The sequence below is a fragment of the Micrasema longulum genome, unplaced genomic scaffold (assembly GCF_059751315.1).
Source record: "Micrasema longulum isolate JH-2025_06_02 unplaced genomic scaffold, ASM5975131v1 h1tg001591l, whole genome shotgun sequence".
NCBI lineage: Eukaryota > Metazoa > Arthropoda > Insecta > Trichoptera > Brachycentridae > Micrasema > Micrasema longulum.
Window position 1 is genome coordinate 128,586 of NW_028278773.1, and position 19,413 is coordinate 147,998.

A 19,413-nucleotide genomic window follows, 5' to 3' on the forward strand; every position below is an offset into this window, starting at 1 on the left:
ATTCTTAGCGATCACGCTGGGAATATCAAAATCACATGTACATTTGTTGACAGTTTAGTTCTTATTGGTTGGAGAAAAAAAATGTACCCACAGTAGGATAATTGCAACATTCTTACTAGGGCTAAGTAAGTAGCAATAAATTTAACACAGCAACCTACATTGTAAATGCGCAATACACAATAAACATAGTACATGTGGCACAACTAGAAACAAATCTGCATTTCAACTATTTTGAGATCACCAGACAGAAGAAGTTAGTTGATATAAATCATAAAACGATATTGCTGCAAATTTGTGAAATTAACATTGACTCAATGATAAACCATAAAACGAAAACGTTATGATGATTTGGACATGTAGAGCGAATGGACAAAATAAAAACACCTAAAAATATTCACAACGCGAATGTTGCCGGATGCAGAGAAAAAATAAGGAAGACTGAAAAATGCATGAGAATCCCTTTACATCGGATTTTTCCAGAATAAGAAAAGAAGGAGAAAGATGATTAGAACTGCTCTTTATCTAACCTGAGTCTCAAATCCGGAGAGTCTTTCTCTAACACGAGTCTCAAGTCAGAAGAGTATTTCTCGAACACGAGTCTCAAGACCGAGAAAGACATGGCATGACCAAATCCAACAAATACTTGAAGATGGACATGTCAAAAGTCGGAATAATCGGCGTGCGTGCATGAGAAGATGTATGAATGTAAAGGAAGCAAGATCTGTATGAAAATATAGAGTGATGTTCTATCTTCTCTGCTTACCCTTACGGAGAAACAGCATGATGGTTTGTTGTTGTTGAGTCTCAAGTCAGGCCGGTTTTTCTCTAACACAAATTCCGAGTAAGGGGAGTCTCTAACACGAGTCGCAAGTCAGGAGTTCGTACCTGGGCGGTGGGTGGTAGTGGCATGGTGAGAGTGATGCTGCGATGGAACTTGCGACGACGCGGCTCCACCGTCAGCACGGGGCTGGCAGAGCCTCCCCTGCCGAGGACTCGCTGCACCAGGCCGGCAGGGGCTGGCTGCGCTTGCAGCCCGACCCTGATGCGCTTGGTCAAGGCCGCAGCTGGGAACAGAGCCTGGACCTGGAGACAGAAATATTGGTAAGACAAACAACGCAACAAACATAAGGCGAAGTCGGGATAAACATATTACACTATTGTGTTTAACATATTACAGCAGAGATGGAGAACATTTAAGAAAAGGAAATATTAAAGTCAGGCATTTACGGGGTTTATGACCTGGCATTTGCTGGTTTAAGTGGCCATATTACACACTGTGAACATTCACCATCATGCCCATGTTTGAACTTCCATATTTCTTCTATTTTTACATTTGTTAATTTTTGTGAAATTAAAGAGCTGAAACCTTTATTGATGTGGGTAAGATTTATCTGACTGAATCATTTCACCAATTAGGGTAAAATCCAATCTTTGTCTACAAACATAAGACAAACTCAAAATATTTATGGTATTATTGTTATCTACCTTCTGGTCAGCGCATTTGCCAAACATACAAGAGGTCTTGGATTCAGATCCTGACATGGTCAACATTAAATATATATTCAAAAAGGTTTTTTTGAAATGCAGTTTCATCAAAAAATGCCAGTAGAAAAAGTCAATCTATTAAAAACTGTACTGAAAAACGTGGATCTTCTGGAATCATAAAGGGTTTGAGTATACCTGAGGAATGGCTTGCGAAGAGATGGTGCCGCCCTCAGGGCCGATGATGTGCATCTCCTGGCGCACGCGCGACACCACAGCGAAGTACTGCGGGAAGTCGCAGGTGATAATCTTGGCGATACCACTCGGCAGGTCGCCCTCCAATTTGTCTTTGGCTAATGCCTCCTGGGGATAAACAAAACAAATTATAATAGCCCATTTGATTTTTTCATGAGATATTGAATATTTACATTCTTCAAATAATAATTTACCTAAACATTTCAATCTCAAATTAATCAAAAACAAATCAGCTATAATTATATTTCAAAACATAATATTCTACAAGTGATGAAATATATACGCAGCGGGTGGATAAGTGACTAAGCCACGGATACTTTCCAAATGATAAAGATAACATAGGCCCAAGTAAAGAGCCCTGAGGAAGGCCCGTAGATGGAACCCAAAAAAAAGGGCAATGTATAAGGAAGCTGACTAACCTGTATCATAGTATTGTCATTATTGTGCAAGAAATAGTTGTGATTAAGCAACAGATACTTTTCAAATGATAAAGATAACACAAGCCCAAGTAAAGAGCCCTGAAGAAGGCCCGTAGATGGAATCCAAAAATAAGGATAATGTGTAAGGAAGTGGGCTAACCTGTATCATGGTATTGTCATTATTGTGCAAGAAATGGTCATGCCAAGTTTCTCCAGTGTCGGAGCGCAGTACAACCAGCTCTCGCTCCTTGCATTGGCTGGTGAAGGCTGGTACTTCTATCACCACAGGGCTGTAACAAATTAAAAAATAATTTTAAAGATGTGACATACTGTTTATCATCCTATTAGTAAAACTAAAAATTAGAAGTACTATCTTATTTTGTTGAGGATATTAACTAGTTGGAAAGAGTCCAAAGACGAGCTGCAAAGTTGTCGCCAAGCCTAAAACGGCTTCCATGTGTGGAGAGACTGGAAACGCTCGGTCTCACAATGCTGCAGGAACGGCGAGAAAGGGGTGACCTGATAAGAGACATACAAGATTCTCAACAGTTACTAAAGCTGCCCAAATTTGGATCCCATGTTCAAGCTTAAACAAGATGCTCCACTTCAAGGCCACAGTCTCAGGCTGGAGAAAATAAGATTCAATCTAAATCCACTGAAGCATTTCTTGAGCAATAGGGTTGTTGATGGTTGGAATAAGCTGCCACACGAGCTGATCTCATGTAATCTCAATAGGTTCAAAAATGGACTAGATTTGTTCCGGAAAAGATAAAGTGCGCCAACAACTAACTTTCGTTAAAATAGATTTCAGCAACACTCGGCCTCGTTGTGTAGTGGTCAGCGAGTTTGCCTACCATGCAAGAGGTCTCGGGTTCTATTTCTGAAATGGTTGACATAAAATATTTATTTAAAAGGGTGTTTTTACACAAGTATATTTTATAGTTCCTGGACTGGTACCTGAAGCGTAAGACTGATCATCTTACCTTCATGTAACAAAAATTATCAAGACTCACTGCGATTGGTATACCAATGCAGTGCCCAATGCACCATGGGGATGTATTTGGAGCAATGTGGGTAGTTGGTCATCCTTACCTCAGGAAGGTGGCCTGGGCGGGCGCCAGTTGCAGCGGGCGCGCCGCGAGCGCCTCGCCCTCCATGAGCGGCGGGGGGTGCGGGGGCGCGCGGCGCGCGGCGCGGCACGTGACGCGCGTGGGCTGCGCCACGGCCCCCGCCGGCGCCACCACGGCCAGCCCGGCGCGGCGCGCGGAGCGCATGGCGCCGCCGCGGGCGTCCACCACGAACGACGCCAGGAACCTGCGCAAGAACACGGTTTGATACATACCTGACAATATCACTTGAAAGTTATTATGATGAACATATTACAACAGAGATGGAGAATATTTTAGAGAAAGAAATAAAGTTTAAGCATTTACAGGGCCTCATCATTTGCATCATTCGAACATTCATCATTTTGCCTATATATGAGCATCCGTATTTCTTCGATTCTTTCATCAGTTGTTTTTTTTTAATTTAATAAACTGTAACTCTAAACAAATGCTTGGAGACAAAGACAGGAATTCACCATACTTGGTTGAGACATTGTTTTTCAAAAATAATAATTTTCTTATCACATTTTATGCGGTCTTTGGTACAATGTATCAGGTTAACGCGGCGGGCAAAAATCAGCAAAAATGAAATAATTGCTACTTTCATAAAAATCGCTCCACCCCCTTAAATATCAGTTATTTTTCAATAAAATTTTGAATAGACATTCACCATATATACTGCTTAAGATAATCTTATAAGAGATAAGAGTAGAAGTACAGTAAAACCTCGTTTTTTATCATTCAAATGCTTCTCATACCCAAGATTTACATTGAAAAAATTTCCAAACTCATTAGTTGTGTCGAAAAACGCTGAGCCGCGAGCCTGCGCGTGTGCCCAAAATGGAGAATAAAAGCAACATAAATAAAAAAAACGGTTAATCATTGCCTCAAACTAAATTCAAAGTAGGTGCAGTGTAACTGACCTTTTCGTTAAAGCGTCTAATTTTTTTAAAGGCTATTTTTCATTGTATTTTGTAACATTTTTTAAGCAAATACAACGTTCAGATGTCGTACCGAAAAGGCATTTACATATATAGAGGTTATAAACAATTTACAAATATAATAATACAATTTAAAATGAAAGAAAAATAAAACAAGTTAGTGTACTAGAATCATCATCATTATCATTATTCCCTTTCTGCACCTAATGGTGCATAGGGTATGTTAAGAACTGATTTTACATTTTCTATACTGGCAACTCATATAAGACTGTAGATATCCCGTTCCTTCCCAAATCCTTCCTATTTCAAATTCTTGTGCTTCTACTGTCCTGTGGGCAAGTCACGAGTGAAAAGTTGCCTTTCTGATAAATCTTTATCATATACTGTGTCAGCATATTCGTACAAAGTAAAGTTTAGTTTTATATAAACAGCTAAATTATACAGTTCATCAACATCTACACGATACCGGTATCCGTGCTGCAGCAATAGTGAAGTGCTCCATATAAGGAACAATCGGAAGAACTTTAAAAGTGAGTAACAATTTCCATACAGTCCACTAAACTCTAAACTCAATGCCTGAAAGGCATTGAACTGACCAAACAGGGTATTTCTACCTTTCCTGCCGATAAGCACCAGTCAGCCATGCGGGAGAACTATCTTTCCCACATAAAGTTGTTAAAGTTAAAGGATTTTTATTGGTGGGATCTTATATATAGGATCCACATCTTCGCATACTTATTTTATTTTATTTTTATTTAATTTTACAATACGCCCAAGGGGCATTTACAAAAAATATACAGTTAAGTACAAACATAGTGCGTAAAAATTTCAAAGATAAACAATGCTTTTTTGTATACATTTAGAAACAATAAGAAGCATACTGCCATGCAAAATAAAAAGTGATATTTTACATAGTAAAAAAGAAAAAAATTATTTTAGATGGATATAATAAAAGTAATTGAAATAAAAATCAAATTGTAAATAACTTCTAAAGAATTCAAACAAAAAAATATATACATTTTCATATACTTAGTATAAAAAAAAAATGGTATCAACAAATTTTTGTTAAAAACAAATAATGAAAATTAGTTAACAGTAAGTATATATGTGAAAATAATATAATATACGGTACACAAAAATATTTGATAAATTAATATCAGAAAGAGATAAGATAATAATAATACACATCAAAAACAGAGAAAGAATTGTATGAAAAAGAAAGTTTTATCACGACATTAATAATTTGTTTCAAACAGTGCATTTAAGAACGTTTTAAAATTGATAATTGTCGTATTAAAAATGTCTATATTACATTTATATTTCCCGCAAATTGACACAGACCAACATTTCTATCAAATAATCCCACGCAAATTATAGTTGGCAACCCTTAGAGCAACCCGTGTAGCTAAAAACTAATAAACTATTGGTACATAGAACTGCGGATAATAATCTCATTCTCACCCGATGTGCAGGGGCTCCCTGTCGACGTTGACATTGTTGGCAGAGGCCTGCAGCAGGGGCACGTTGTCCGGCACGTCCCGGGCCCCCTCGGCCTCGCGCATGTAGCGGTACTGCTGCTGCTGCTGGGCGGGACACTCCACTTCGCCTGGAGGAGGAACAGACATGTCAACATATTATGACATCTAAATAATAACAATTTTTCCAAATTTGCAAACAATCTTTTCGACACTGGGTCAAAGGTCGAAATGCCAGCATGTTCAACATGTGGAAAATAAAACATTCAAATTAGACAACTTAGAAATTACAGCTAAATTATACAGAGGGGATTTTGTGTAGCTCAGAAACCAGTCAGTAAATTAATTAATAATAAGTGGTTAAAATCAAAGTTATTTTAATTAAATTATTAATGATATTCTTTTTTTTAATTCTTAGTGGTGGGGGTCAGTGCTACGCAAGCTCCTGACGCCACTGCGACCTGTGAAGATCTATTGTGACGGGTCCCCGTGAACAGTTCTCGCCCTCCGAGCCCGGGTCTATAAGAGCCTGGCTACTGTGTGGAAGGCGAGAGTTTACATTTTGCTAAATCTCCCCCTCCGAGCCCAGATCCGTAAAGTATAAGGCTATTAGGTAGGGGGCGAGCTCTTTAACATCCTCGGGTTTAACCAGTGGTCCCCCGAGGATGAGGCTACTTTATGATGTAAAGCATCACATTCACAAATAATGTGTATAGGTGTTCCCTCATCTACGATCCGTATTGAGCATGTCGAGATCCGTGAACTATGTAAGGCTGAGACATGCATTATCGACAGAATCAAGAAAGGGGTGCTGCGTTGGTTTGGACATGTAGAGCGAATGAACAGCGAAAGAACAGCTAAAAGGATCTACGGTGTGAATATTGATGGATGCAGAAAACGAGGAAGATCGAGGAAGACGTGGCACAATCAAATCCATCAGTAACTTGAAGATGGACATGTCAAGCGTAGGAAAAATCGGCGTGCGTTCATATTATGTAACTGGTTCTATGTACAGTAAAACCTCGTTTTTTCATTCCTCGATTTTATGTTTTACCGCTTTCTACACCGAAATGTTCAGGACCCATTTTTCTTTAAACATTCTCATACAAATATTCCCCCCAATTTAAGTTTTTTACATTTTTCATTACCCTGGTTTTACGCTTAAAAATTTTCGGAATTCATTTGATGTGTCAAAAAGGCCAAAATTATGTCGTAATAATGATGCCGCGGCGCGCGCGCCACCGCGATTGAAGAATAAAAACAGATAAACAACTAATAAAGGATAAATTATTGTCTTAACCTGAATTCAAAGCAGGTGCAGTGTAATTGACCTTTTTGTTTAAGTGTCTTCCTTTAGGGTTAGTTTTAGTTTTCACTTGAACAAAAACGTCAAATTGACTTGTACAAATCATGATACGCAGTTGGCAAACGTTTAGAAACAATAAAGTTTTAATATCATTAAATTGCTATGTTTAAAACATAACAATAGAAATATTTAAAGTTATAAAAAAGATGCTTTAAAAAGTTGTCTTAAAAGTGGAAACAATTTTGCCGCGATCTATATGACAGTTGTTTTTAGTGATGCCATAGAAAAAAAAGTGATACCGTATAAATAAAATTTCCCAACATTTAGGGGAAAAATTATTTTATGCAAATTCTATTTCCGTTATTTTTTATTTACACATAAAATAATTTTAAAAGATTATTTGAAAAAATATATAAATATTTTTAGTAAAATCCTTGAAAATAGGTAAAAAAAAAATCAACAATTTCCACTTATAACCATTTTTACCATTTTTCTGGAAGTATATGTACACTATTTTTTTTTTTTTTTTTAAGAAATATTTGCGTTCTTATAATTTACGCAAATATTTAATTTTGAGGCCCATTTTCAACGAGTAGTAAATAACTCACTATTAGAAAATGGGAATCAAGTTGGGGTAGAGTGGAATTCGAACCACGGACCTTTGATCCGTGAGTCCGAGACACTAGCCACGGGACCACAACCCGATTCCCGATAGTGTAGCAAATTAATTTTATTTTCATGTAATTCCTATTTTTTTCATTCATTTTTCTTTTCTTCGCTTTAGCGTTTTCCTCAGTTTTACACTTAAAAAAGGAGTTTTACTGTATATATACTTTATGGACATTAAAAATACTTATTCTAGGCCTTGATGGAATAATAAACATAGCTTACCTCCTTCATCTTCAGAATCACTCATAAACGTGTCCTGCATCAGTTCGGGAGCGGCGACCTTGTATCTTCCTTCAGGACCACCGCCTATAAAAATAATAAACATAAGCTATTATTGCATCGTCATTATCATGGACCATTATTGTTTCTTTTCGGTAACTCTGTTTGTAATACGTATTTCTTGCAAGATATAAAGAGTTGAATGAATAATCACCTGAATCGCCGGCCGCTTGGCTCACAGTGTGTTCCGTGACAGGACGAAGAGCTTCCACAACTCCGATATAGCCGAGGCGATCAGCTACGCCGCACGCAGTTTGACCATTCTACAAGCAATCAAAAAAGTTATTAGAATCAATCAATATGTTTTTGTAATGGAGTGTCCGGAAAATAATGTAAGTGATTTTTTTGACGCGACTGTACGTCGGAGCGCGTGCGGACCGGTTGTAAATGTAAGTGGGGGGAATCTGCTGACGAACGCTGGGTCGCTCAGTCTCCTCTGGCCATCCGGAGAGTGAGGACAGGCGTTTCCGCGGAAGTTGTTTTGTGACCTTGTACAACTCAAAATGCAACGCTCGGTAAAGCGTAGGGTGGCGATCAAGTTTTGCGTTAAACTTGGCAAGACTGCGGCGGAAACTGTTCAAATGATCAAGACATCCTTTAAAGAAGATGCTCATTGCGTTTTTTTAAGTCAAAGGATTGGTCCATCACGAGTTTGTACCACCTGGAGCTCAATCACAGATGGCTATCGACATGCTAAAAAACGTGCTAAGTATTTGAGCGATCACCACGAACAATCATGAACACGCTGAAGTTAAAGCGGTCGCATTGCAAAACGCCATAGATAAGTTCCGTATCCGTAGTCCGTGGTCAAACGTCAAATCAAAAAAGTCAACACGCGTGTAATCTCGTGCCGGTTTGTTATTTCGTTTTCAAGTTACAAACAATTACTATGGCGACTGCTTTTCTTAACATTTGGCTTGCCGACCGCCGGCTAAATGCATCGAGAAAAATTGAAAGAAGGCGTGTGCGAGATTCAACCAATCCTCTTGAACTGACCGAAGTTGAATTTCGTTTTGTAACGCGACCGCGATAACTTCAGCGTGTTCATGATTGTTCGTGGTGATTGCTCAAATACTTAGCACGTTTTTTAGCATGTCGATAGCCATCTGTGATTGAGCTCCTGGTACAACTGTGAACGCTAAATTTTACATCAAAGTGCTAAAAAGACTGAAACACAGGATTCAACGCGTCCAGCAGGACGTCGCAGACGACTGGAAGTCTGGTATAAATCTGAGTCAGGTATAGTTGATAAGATTAAGATAAGGTCTCTGAGGTGGTTTGGTCATGTAGAAAGAATGGTAAAACAGGTATATATGGTGAGAATGAACCGTAACATGGGATGAGGACGGCCAAGGAAGACCTGGCATGGTCAGATAAACCTAAATCTTAAGTCTGGTCATGTCAAAAGCAGGCAGAATCGATGGGCATAAATGACAAGACGAATGAATGTGGAAGAAGCGAGAAATGTATGCCAGGATAGAAGTGTGTGGCGATACGGAGAAACGGCGTGATTACGGTAGTAGCAGTAGTAATAGTCGACTTACATTGGTGAGGGCGTTGGGGTCAGCTTTATTCTTGAGCAGGATGTGAATGACCAGAGTATGTCCTTGCTGGGCGGCCTGATGTAACGGTGTGTACCTGAATAAATTACACCAAATTAGAAACAGGTAACTTAACAAAGGTTTAGGGTTCGAACCGTCAGTAGGGTTGCAGTGAGTCACATCTTGCTGGAGGGTGTGATTCTATTAAATTCTGCGAATGCCCAGTTGCATTTCACCGGCAACACGACTGACTAGTCCAACTCGTTAGCGTCCACGTCGCGAACCCCGGGCAATGGGATCACACTCGTAACGGTGTAATCACAGCAGATAACGAGAGGACGAAAGGCGAGTTTCTAGCGCCTCCAAACCAGAACCAACCAACTAAGGGAAGGTAACCCCGACAGAAAATACACCAGAATTTTCTCGTTCAGCAATGAGCAATTTTCACTTGTATGTGGGCTCCGCTGAGGAGACTTTTGGCGGGCAAGCTGATCACTAAATCATTCGAATAAATCTAAAAATCATTGAGTTTACCCTATGGAGGTGGTGGCGCCCACGTCGGCGCCCTTCTCCAGCAGCATCTTGACGATGGCGTGCTGGCCGAAGTGCGCGGCCACGTGCAGCGGCGTGTAGCCGTCGTGCGTGCGCGGCGCGGGCGCGGCGCCGGCGCCCAGCAGCGCGGCCGCGGCGGGCGCGCGGCCCTCCTGCGCGGCCAGGTGGAGGGGGGTGAGACCTGCGCACAGGGACACTAATTATTAACGGGAAAATTTGAGATAAGACCGCAACCAAAGACCTCGGCAGCATGAAACAATTAAAAATTCTAAGCACATTTTTATTGACAGTCATCCACCTAATTCCACCTATATTCCAAGAAAAACTTCCTTTCCAGCAGTGTAGTTTCAGACTGGAATAAATTGCCAAGCCTAGTTGGTTGCGAATTATGTGGGTATGCATGAGTCAAGTATTGTCACAACTTCTACAACCTTTTTACCCACAACTACTGTTCACTGTATCCTTTGATCACCTGCCACATTACGACCTCGTGTCATACATCGCGCGTTTATTTTGTTGAATGTGTGTGCCGCATTATTTATTTATTTAATAAACGCCCAGAGGGCTCTTACAATATACACTCAAAAGTACATAAAGTATTGTAGAAAATAACTATTACACTAAACATGTAATTAATTCCAAAAAAAGAAAAAGGAAATAAAGTTAAGATGAGAAACACATTAAAAAGAGGAGAATTTAGGGGATGGCCATTCGATGGATAGGATAGCTGGCAGCATGACGGCGTTTACGAGCAATGTTTACCATTGTTGGCGGTCTCGTTCACGTCCGCCTGTCGGTCGAGCAGCATCTCCACACAGTCGGTGTGGCCCTCCTGGGCGGCCATGTGGAGGGCCGTGAAGCCAGCTTTAGACTTCACGCGAGGATCGGCACCTGTAATAATAATATATCCACGGTTTGAACATGTTAATAAACTATTTTAATGAAACAGTAATTTTATAGTATAGTATAGTAATACAGTCAAACTTGCTTATAACGATCTCGTATATTATGAGGAAATATTTGTTGATTTTATTACTTATAGTGCTTAAAATTTAGCTTGATTAAAATGACAGCTGCCAAACTAATGTCAATAGTTATGGGAAATTACCGATCACTGATCATGTACCGATCAAATCGATTTTATCAGTTTTTTCATGCAAACATGAAACTCTGTTTCCTTCTGAAAAATTGATATAAAAACGCAAAAACAAGCCTATTATAGTGTGTTTAAGACAATTATTCACCAAAAAATAAGACATTTATACTTTTTTTCATGAACAACATCAAACAAATTATTTTTTTATTCGATCAATTAGTCCCATCTCTAACGTTTTTGCAAAACGATGTAACCTTGTAAGAATGTCGTTAATAATTAGGTTTATTTTAGTTTTTTATTTGGTTTTAAAGCTGATTTGACATATTTATGTTTGATTATGTACACACACTGGTATCATTCATCAAGCGACAAGCGACAGGATCGATATTACGCATGCGTGATACTCACCGTGTTCAAGCAGGGCGAAGGCAATGTCGGGGTGGTTGTGTCGGCAGGCCACGTGCAAGGACGAGTGGCCGTTCTTGGCCAGCGAATGGGGCGACGCACCTGCCAGGTTAGTTACACAATGTTAGGGGCGGTACACACAGACGGCGGGGGCAAACGCAAACGGGACAGTACTGAAGTTATTTATTTATTAACGGACATTGTCCATTTTACAATTTATGGGGTTTTAATATTACAATAAAAGAATAGTTAAAAACATTTTTTAAAAAAGAAAAGAAGCATTGACAGACATAAGGGACATCGAGACAAGATTTGGACTGTTTATTTAGTGCTCGTTTAAATCGTTGTAAGCTTAAACCAAAAAAGTCCAGATCTTGTCTTGAGTTAACAATACGACAAAGACGGGTCATTGGAGAATTAAGGCAATATTCTGTTATAATATTCTGATCGATAAACAGTACTTCATTGTTTCTTAACCTACGAGTCAGAGTATAGAAATTTACCTGTCCCAGTAATGATAGCACATCGATTATACCATTTAGTATGCCGAACATATATTTATTTATTTATTTAACTTTTTGTACATAATGTTATTTGTACATTGGCGGGCTTATTGCCAAATGGCAATTTCTTCCAACGAACCAATAAAATAAAAGTTTTATTTTTATAATTCAAGTTACAGAACATATTCAATAGAAAAAAAAAAAAAAGATTAAAAAGTGAAAAATATATAAAAATAGAAATAAACGTATTTGTTTATAAATTACCTTAAATCAAAACTATTACTCAATGGGAAAAAGGAAAAAAGCGGAAAGAGGAAAAAGGAAAGGAGGAGAGATTAAGGAAGAGAAAGGAGATGTTTCTTCAGACGTGATTTAAACAGAGATAATGTAGTAACATCTTTGATGGTGGATGGGAGATGATTCCACAGTCGAGCCGCATGGACACTATATGAGTTAGAGAAGAAAGAGGAATTGTGTATGGGTATTAAGAGAGTGCCTTGAGAATGAGAACGAAGAGGTAAACCATGAACTAATAAGCGTTGAAATTTTTCACACAGGTATATAGGAGCGTTAGGACTATGAAGTACATTGAACAGAAGTGAGAGGGAGTGATAGTCTCTCCGCTGTCTAATTTTGAGCCATTTCAGTTGCCTACGATAATCAGAAATGTGGTCATATTTCCTAAGACCAAAAATGTACCTTATGCATGTATTCTGAAGTCGTTCAAGTTTATCGAGTTGCTCACAGCTTAAATCAGTCATGGAAACATCAGCGTAATCTAGAATGGGTAGTAGTAATGCTTGTACAAGAGTGCATTTAGTACTAATGGGTAAGAATTTTTGCAACCTTCTAAGTGAGTGTAGACTGAAAAATATTTTGCGGCTTAATTCATTAGTATGAGCTCGCCAGCAGAAATGTTCATCCATTAGTACTCCTAGATTTTTACATATATATGGTATCAATATTATTTCTACCTTTATAAAATATATATCAAAGGATACATACATGAAAAAAAAACCCCAGTTAGAACTCCTTAAGTGCTTCGCAGAACCAAATTCTTCAGCAAACTAGTTAAATATTACAGTCGAATTTGTATTGTAATAATCCATGCTTTTGTTTGAATACTTTGTCAAAATATTATTCCAATATGTTATTAATAATATTTTAACATTGGTGAAAAAAAAAACATAATTATTGGTTCAGAACACAACATACACTGTGCAAGTTCAGTGCTCTGGAAAATTGGATACAAAAATGTTTTTTTACACACGGTAAAAATTAAAGCATTTACAGTAAAACCCATAGAATTAAGAATAGTCCAGAAACATCAAACAGAAGGCGACTAAACTACTCATAAATAAGTAGTTTTACGTTTTGACCCATTAGTTTTTTTAGACGTCGCTCAGTATGCAACGCCTGATTTGAATTCCACTATGCCGTGTTGTGTCCATTTTAAGTGTAGAAATACTGCTAGGATCTTAAGGAAACAGGATGGGATCACATTTCATGTGTAATTAGCAAATGAATGTGTAAGTAGCAAATACATTACTTAAAAATATTATTATTTTTCCATCAGTCAGATTGTCGAAGAAATCAGAATGGATATTTCGTTAGTGTTGCAAGGGTAGTAATTTATTTTACCCTACTTTGCTCATCTAATGAGAGAACTAATGAAAATTAGACCTGGGATTAAACAACTCTGTGGTGGATATTTGACCGACATTATCTTTAAAACATCAAATATTATTTAACATGATGTAAAAATATCCGTTTTATGTAAAATAATATTTGTAACAGATTGCTTTTTTTTACATTGCATTTGTGTTATGATTATGTTTTTTCCCATCGTGCAACATTACGCGGCGACATCACAAATGCACGCGGCAAAAGTGGGGCATAGTGGAAGGATTTTTGGACACAGACTGATGTATTCAAATATGATTCTACGCTCCTTCTGGACTATTCTTAATTCAATGGTACCTAAATTTTACATTTTCCAGCTTTTCACCAGGGACAACCCGGTACTTTGAAGCTACTTCCACAGCCGAGGGTAAGGCGTTACCTTTGTCGAGCAGCAGCAGGGCGATGTCCGGGTGGCCGTAGTAGGTGGCCATGTGCAGCGGCGTGATGCCGTTCTTGCCGAGCGCGTCGGGCGGCGCGCCGGCGCGCAGCAGCGCGCGCGCCACGCCCGGCCGCCCGTACTTGGCCGCCAGGTGCAGGGGCGCGAAGCCCTTGCGCGTGCCGCTGTCCACGGGCGCGCCCTGCTCCAGCAGGATGGCCGCCACCTCCTCCTTTCCTGGAAGAGAAAGAAAAATAAGATAACTTGTTGTTTTATTTTATTCACCATTGCTTCGTGTTCATCCACTCCTGGAGTGCGCCTACCAAATCTGGAGTCCCTATTTTAAAAAAGACACAGAGTTATCGGAGAAAGTCCAGAGAAGAGCAACTAAAATTAAATAAATCCTACGAGGACCGCTTAAGGGAGCTCGGGTTAAGTTCACTGGGAGCGCAGGCAGCGTGGTGACTCCATTAACTGAGCAATATAATATAATGTACCCAAGTTGAAATCAATGTTCACTATGAATGAAAACCGCCATCTCTGAGGTCATTCATTGAAACTCAACACTGCCTCCTTCCCATCCAACCCCAGGAAGAACTTCCTGACAAACCGAGTTGTGGAGAAATGGAAAGGCCTTCCCGAGAAAGTGATTGGTGCTAGTTCAGTGAATGTTAACTCGATGCACACAGCAATGTATAATGTTTAATAACCGTCTACACTTGATATACACGCATCAGCTTAATAGCTGCTAGTGTATTATCATTAATAACAATAATAATAACAGTATAAAAACAAACCCTCTTTGGCGGCGATGTGTAGAGGCGTGTATGCGTCCTTAGTTCTCGCTTCTACCGCTGCCCCGTGTTGTAACAGTAGAGACGCGATATCAGCGTGCCCAAGGCGCGCCGCCACGTGCAGGGCCGTCTGTTCTTCTCTGGCGCGTGCGTCCACCTGTAGAGAGATTTGTGGGAGGTTAGATTAGAACTGCAAATAGAGATTGCTGTCAACTTAAATGGACTAATCGTATTGAAAAAATTGTTAACAAATTAAGATATTTGAACTTTTCAAACGTTTGACTAATTATGTTCATCCAAATACTAGCAAAATGGTTTTTCGTGCTCTTGTACAGTGGCCAGTTGGTTCAGCCGGATGAATCTCACCCACGTGATAAAGGTTTCAGCTCTTTTACTTCACAAAAGTCAACAGATGGAAGAGTTGAGGAAATGTGCATGTTCAAACATGGGCAGAATGGTGAATGTTACAGTGTGTAAAGTGGCCACTTAAACCAGCCAATGACAGGTCATAAGCCCTGTAAATGCCTAGACTTCCATATTCCCTTCTCAAAAATGTTTTCCCTCTCTGTTGAAATAAATTTAAATATGATTTAATGTTCTTTACATTAAGGAAATGAATTACAGGGATTTCCAATTTTATTCAGCATTTCAAACAAGCACCACGAAGCGTACGCAACGCTCAGCTCACACATAATGGCGTCAACTCCTTCTCAATAGATCAGGGTTGGTACCACACAAATGCGACTCTGTGATCACAGCGCTCCAATCCCAAGAAAGGAACATACTTTCAGGGTCTACCACGTAAAACACAAAAGCCATCTCAGCGCCTCAAACACCGTCTCACCTGGGCCCCGTTCCTGAGCAGCACCCGTATGAGGTCGGTCTGCTGGGCGCGCGCGGCCAAGTGAAGGGGAGTCTCCCCTCTGGCGGTGGCGCGGTCTGCGGGGGCGCCCTGCTGCACGAGGTGGATGGCCACGTTCAGGCAGCCCATGAAGGCTGCCACGTGCAGCGGCGTCAGTCCCGACTCGGTGGTCGCAGAGATGTCTGCAATGGAAAAATAGATTGTCAAACACAAACCGCATCTGAGGACTTCAGTTTCCTTGGCAGTGCCCACGCACAATGAAAAATTGCTCAGATTTAAACGAGAAAAGCCGGCCGAGGCAGCACTCTGTAATCTGGTAACCTAGGCATATGAAAACGCATACATAAAGCAAAGGTTATTAAAGATTTGAATAGACTGTACATAATATGTCGGCCTCGTGGTGTAGTGTTCAGCGCATTTGATCACCATGCAAGAGGTCTCAGGTTCGATTCCCGATATGGTTAATATGAAATATTTAAAAATATGTTTTTACACAAGAATACTTCATAGTTCCTGGAATGGCACCTGAAGCGTAAGACTGATCATCTTACCTTTATGTAACAAAAATGATCAAGATAGGCTGCGGTTGGTGTACCAATGCAGTGCCCTATGCACCATTAGGTGCGGATAGGGGAATGATGACCTTGCCCTTGGCGGGATTTCTCATTGACATCTTTGATTATGTAATTGAAATCGACTCACCTGTGTTGAAGTGTTCCCCATTGCTCCACCAGATATTAATGCGGGAATGATGCGGATGTCAAGTTCTTTCTTATTCTGTTTGGTGTATCAGGATTAGATATTGGTTGCGGTGATGATACTAATTCTGACACTTAAGCGGTAACTCCCTATAGCAAGATGGCGGTACGAATCTTATTTTTTGTTGTTAGTTTATAGTGCCGATCACAGAAGCCCTCATTTGTTTTAAGGAAAAATACACCTGTCAGTTTTATTTGAAAATGGAATTTGTGAACTGTTGCAATGCGGTAGGTACTGCCAGGCTGCTCAGGTTCCTACTTCTCAAGAAAAAGCCGACCACCAAAACATATAAATGGCAGTAAACATTCACGCGTAACCAATACCTTTAAAAAATATTGTTTTTATCTAATTTATGATTTTTTTTTTATTGCGCAATTTAAAAAAAACATTAGTTTTAAAATGGCAAAATCGTATGATTTCCTAATTTTGCGTTCGTTTTACCAGACTACAGCCTTAAAGACTTACACCAAAAACGTCCAGATCCTGTCCCGAGTTCACAATGACATATATTATTAACTTACTGGCGCCATATTTGAGAAGCAACTCGACAACTCGAAGCCGGTTTTTCTTGCAAGCGATGTGCAGAGGAGTGAAGCCGTTGAGGGCGCGAGCGTTGGCATCGGCGTTCTTGTCCAACAGCAACTTCGCTACCTGGAAATGCAATTAACGTCAAGTCTTAATCCCTACTTTCCACATCTTACCCCTTCCTCCCTGGTGATGTGGAGCTAGTATACATTGCGTCTAGTAACTATAATATCTTTATAAATATGATAAATATTTTCAGTATTCCTCCATTGCACATTTACGTATCGACTGAAATAATTTGTTATTAAATAATAAGTACTTATTAGGCACGAAAAATCATTTTATCGGAAATCGGGGATAAATTACAAATATCATCAAAAGTATACTCTCAGTCAGTCACGTAGTCCACTACTGTATAGCTACTCAGTAGCTCTCGGGAAGTTGGCGCGGGTGCACGTTTCGCCCGAGTCAATAGCGATACCCAATGGTTTTTTCATGTTTTCAGCAGTTAGATTTGAAATATTATTATCTTTGAATTAAATTATGGTTAATTAAAGCCATTCCCTATGAATATTCCATTTTTCCCTTTTTAAAACTCTTATTTTTTTAATGTGTAGTGACTACACAGCACCGTAACAAAAAGGTGTTTTTAGGACAGTAAGGGAAAGGTTAATTGGAACAAAATGTGGTCCCGGGGCTTATTTTTATTCTTAGAGGTGGGGTCAGTGCTATGCAAGCTCCCGAACGTTACTGCCACCTGTGAAGATCTATTGTAACCATGAATAGTTCTTGCCTTCCAAGCCCAGGCCTATAAAGAGCCTAGATATCAGGTCGTTTCTTCGGTATCCAGAATCTACGCTGTTATTACCTTAGTGTGGCCGCAGTGAGCGGCCACGTGCAGCGCCGTCAGGTAGTCCACGGTCACGTCGTCGATGGGCGCGCCGGCCGCCAGCAGTGTGCGCGCCACCTCCACGTGCTCGCCTTGCACTGACATGTGCAGCGGAGTTAGCCCATTCTGGAAACAGACAGAAAGGTCATAGGTTTTCACGGCCTTTCAGATGCTTGTGATGCATTTTTGAGCTCCTGTTTTAAAAAAATCTTGAAATATTAGGGGCGTGGCCAATGCGTTACCTTGTAGGTGAATTGGTTCAGCCGGATGAATCTCACCCACGTGATAAAGGTTTCGGCTCTGTTACTTCACAAAAGTCAACAGATGGAAGAGTTGAGGAAATGTTGATGTTTAAACATGGGTAGCATAGTGAATGTGAAGTGGCCACTTAAACCAGCCAACGACAAGTCATAAGCCCCGTAAATGCCTAGACTTCCATATTCTCTACTCAAAAATGTTTTCCCTCTCTGGTGCAACAAATTTAGATATTTTAATAAAATATTTTATGCCGATTTAAAGTTTTGTTTTGAACTATGATAGAATATTTATTGTGTATGCAGATAATTGGTAGAATTCCATATTTAATATACTCGTATATTCCATATATATATTTTTTTTTACTATATACCTACTAAATATATAAAAACTTGTAATGTTCCCAATAAATTAAATTAAAATAAAATAATATTATAAAATCTGAATGTATTTTACCTTAGTTGACATTAAACATGAATGAAACCTGTGTAAAACACCAATGTAGAATTTCAACAATAATTTTCAAAACAAACCTGTATAAATGAAATCAATATTTTTATAATTATTACTTTAATTTTAAAGTCATACCCTTACAAATGTTTCTAAATAATGGAAGGTTTTTCCCCAATATAACCAAAATATTCCTCTAATATACTCAGTATACCCTAATTGAATTTTAATTACTCTACTTATTTTGGCTTGTATAGAAATCCACAAACATAAAATAGCAATTATTTTTAGTACGAGTATATGAGGAAACTTTGTAAATATTTAAGTTAGTTTGTTTGAAAATGTCCTAACAAGACGAAACGCGTCACAATATACCCTTTGTATATTTTATAAAAAATAAAGTAGAATTACAATCCAATAAACTTGTTTTATTTTGGATACGTTATCAAATATGATAGAATATATTAATAAATTTAACTTTTGGATACGTATTTTTGTTTATTTCTTTATATATAAATTGTACATTTGTGGATTCATTGCCAAATTCCAACTTCTTCCAACCAACTGATAATATAAAGCTGTTATTAAGATTATTTAAGTTTTCACATTGATCCAAAAAACGTATTATTTATAAAAATTTTGGAGTGATTTTTTTATATTTTTTTTATAAATCTTGTTTTTAATATTCATGTTTATGAAAAAAAAAAAATATATTAAGCCAAATATGTTAATATTATAAATATTTGTTAAGGCAGATTTGCCATTTATGTTAATAAAATAGATAAATAAAT

The 19,413-nt window shown here is 38.9% G+C and overlaps 1 protein-coding gene across 1 annotated transcript in view; it reads right to left on the minus strand.

Moving 5' to 3' along the window:
* Nucleotides 1-19,413, minus strand: part of LOC148274761 (uncharacterized) — a 125,647-nt gene that overhangs the window by 32,613 nt on the left and 73,621 nt on the right. The window contains exons 8-23 of the mRNA XM_088236635.1: nt 17,897-18,043; nt 17,025-17,154; nt 15,727-15,926; nt 14,886-15,039; nt 14,092-14,325; nt 11,530-11,628; nt 10,788-10,916; nt 10,008-10,206; nt 9,477-9,570; nt 8,087-8,195; nt 7,876-7,959; nt 5,665-5,809; nt 3,249-3,470; nt 2,317-2,446; nt 1,681-1,845; nt 886-1,083 (exon numbers count right to left, since the gene is read on the minus strand). Coding sequence (XP_088092761.1) covers nt 886-1,083; nt 1,681-1,845; nt 2,317-2,446; nt 3,249-3,470; nt 5,665-5,809; nt 7,876-7,959; nt 8,087-8,195; nt 9,477-9,570; nt 10,008-10,206; nt 10,788-10,916; nt 11,530-11,628; nt 14,092-14,325; nt 14,886-15,039; nt 15,727-15,926; nt 17,025-17,154; nt 17,897-18,043 — 2,439 coding nt within the window. The remainder of the gene's footprint in view (nt 1-885; nt 1,084-1,680; nt 1,846-2,316; nt 2,447-3,248; nt 3,471-5,664; nt 5,810-7,875; nt 7,960-8,086; nt 8,196-9,476; nt 9,571-10,007; nt 10,207-10,787; nt 10,917-11,529; nt 11,629-14,091; nt 14,326-14,885; nt 15,040-15,726; nt 15,927-17,024; nt 17,155-17,896; nt 18,044-19,413) is intronic.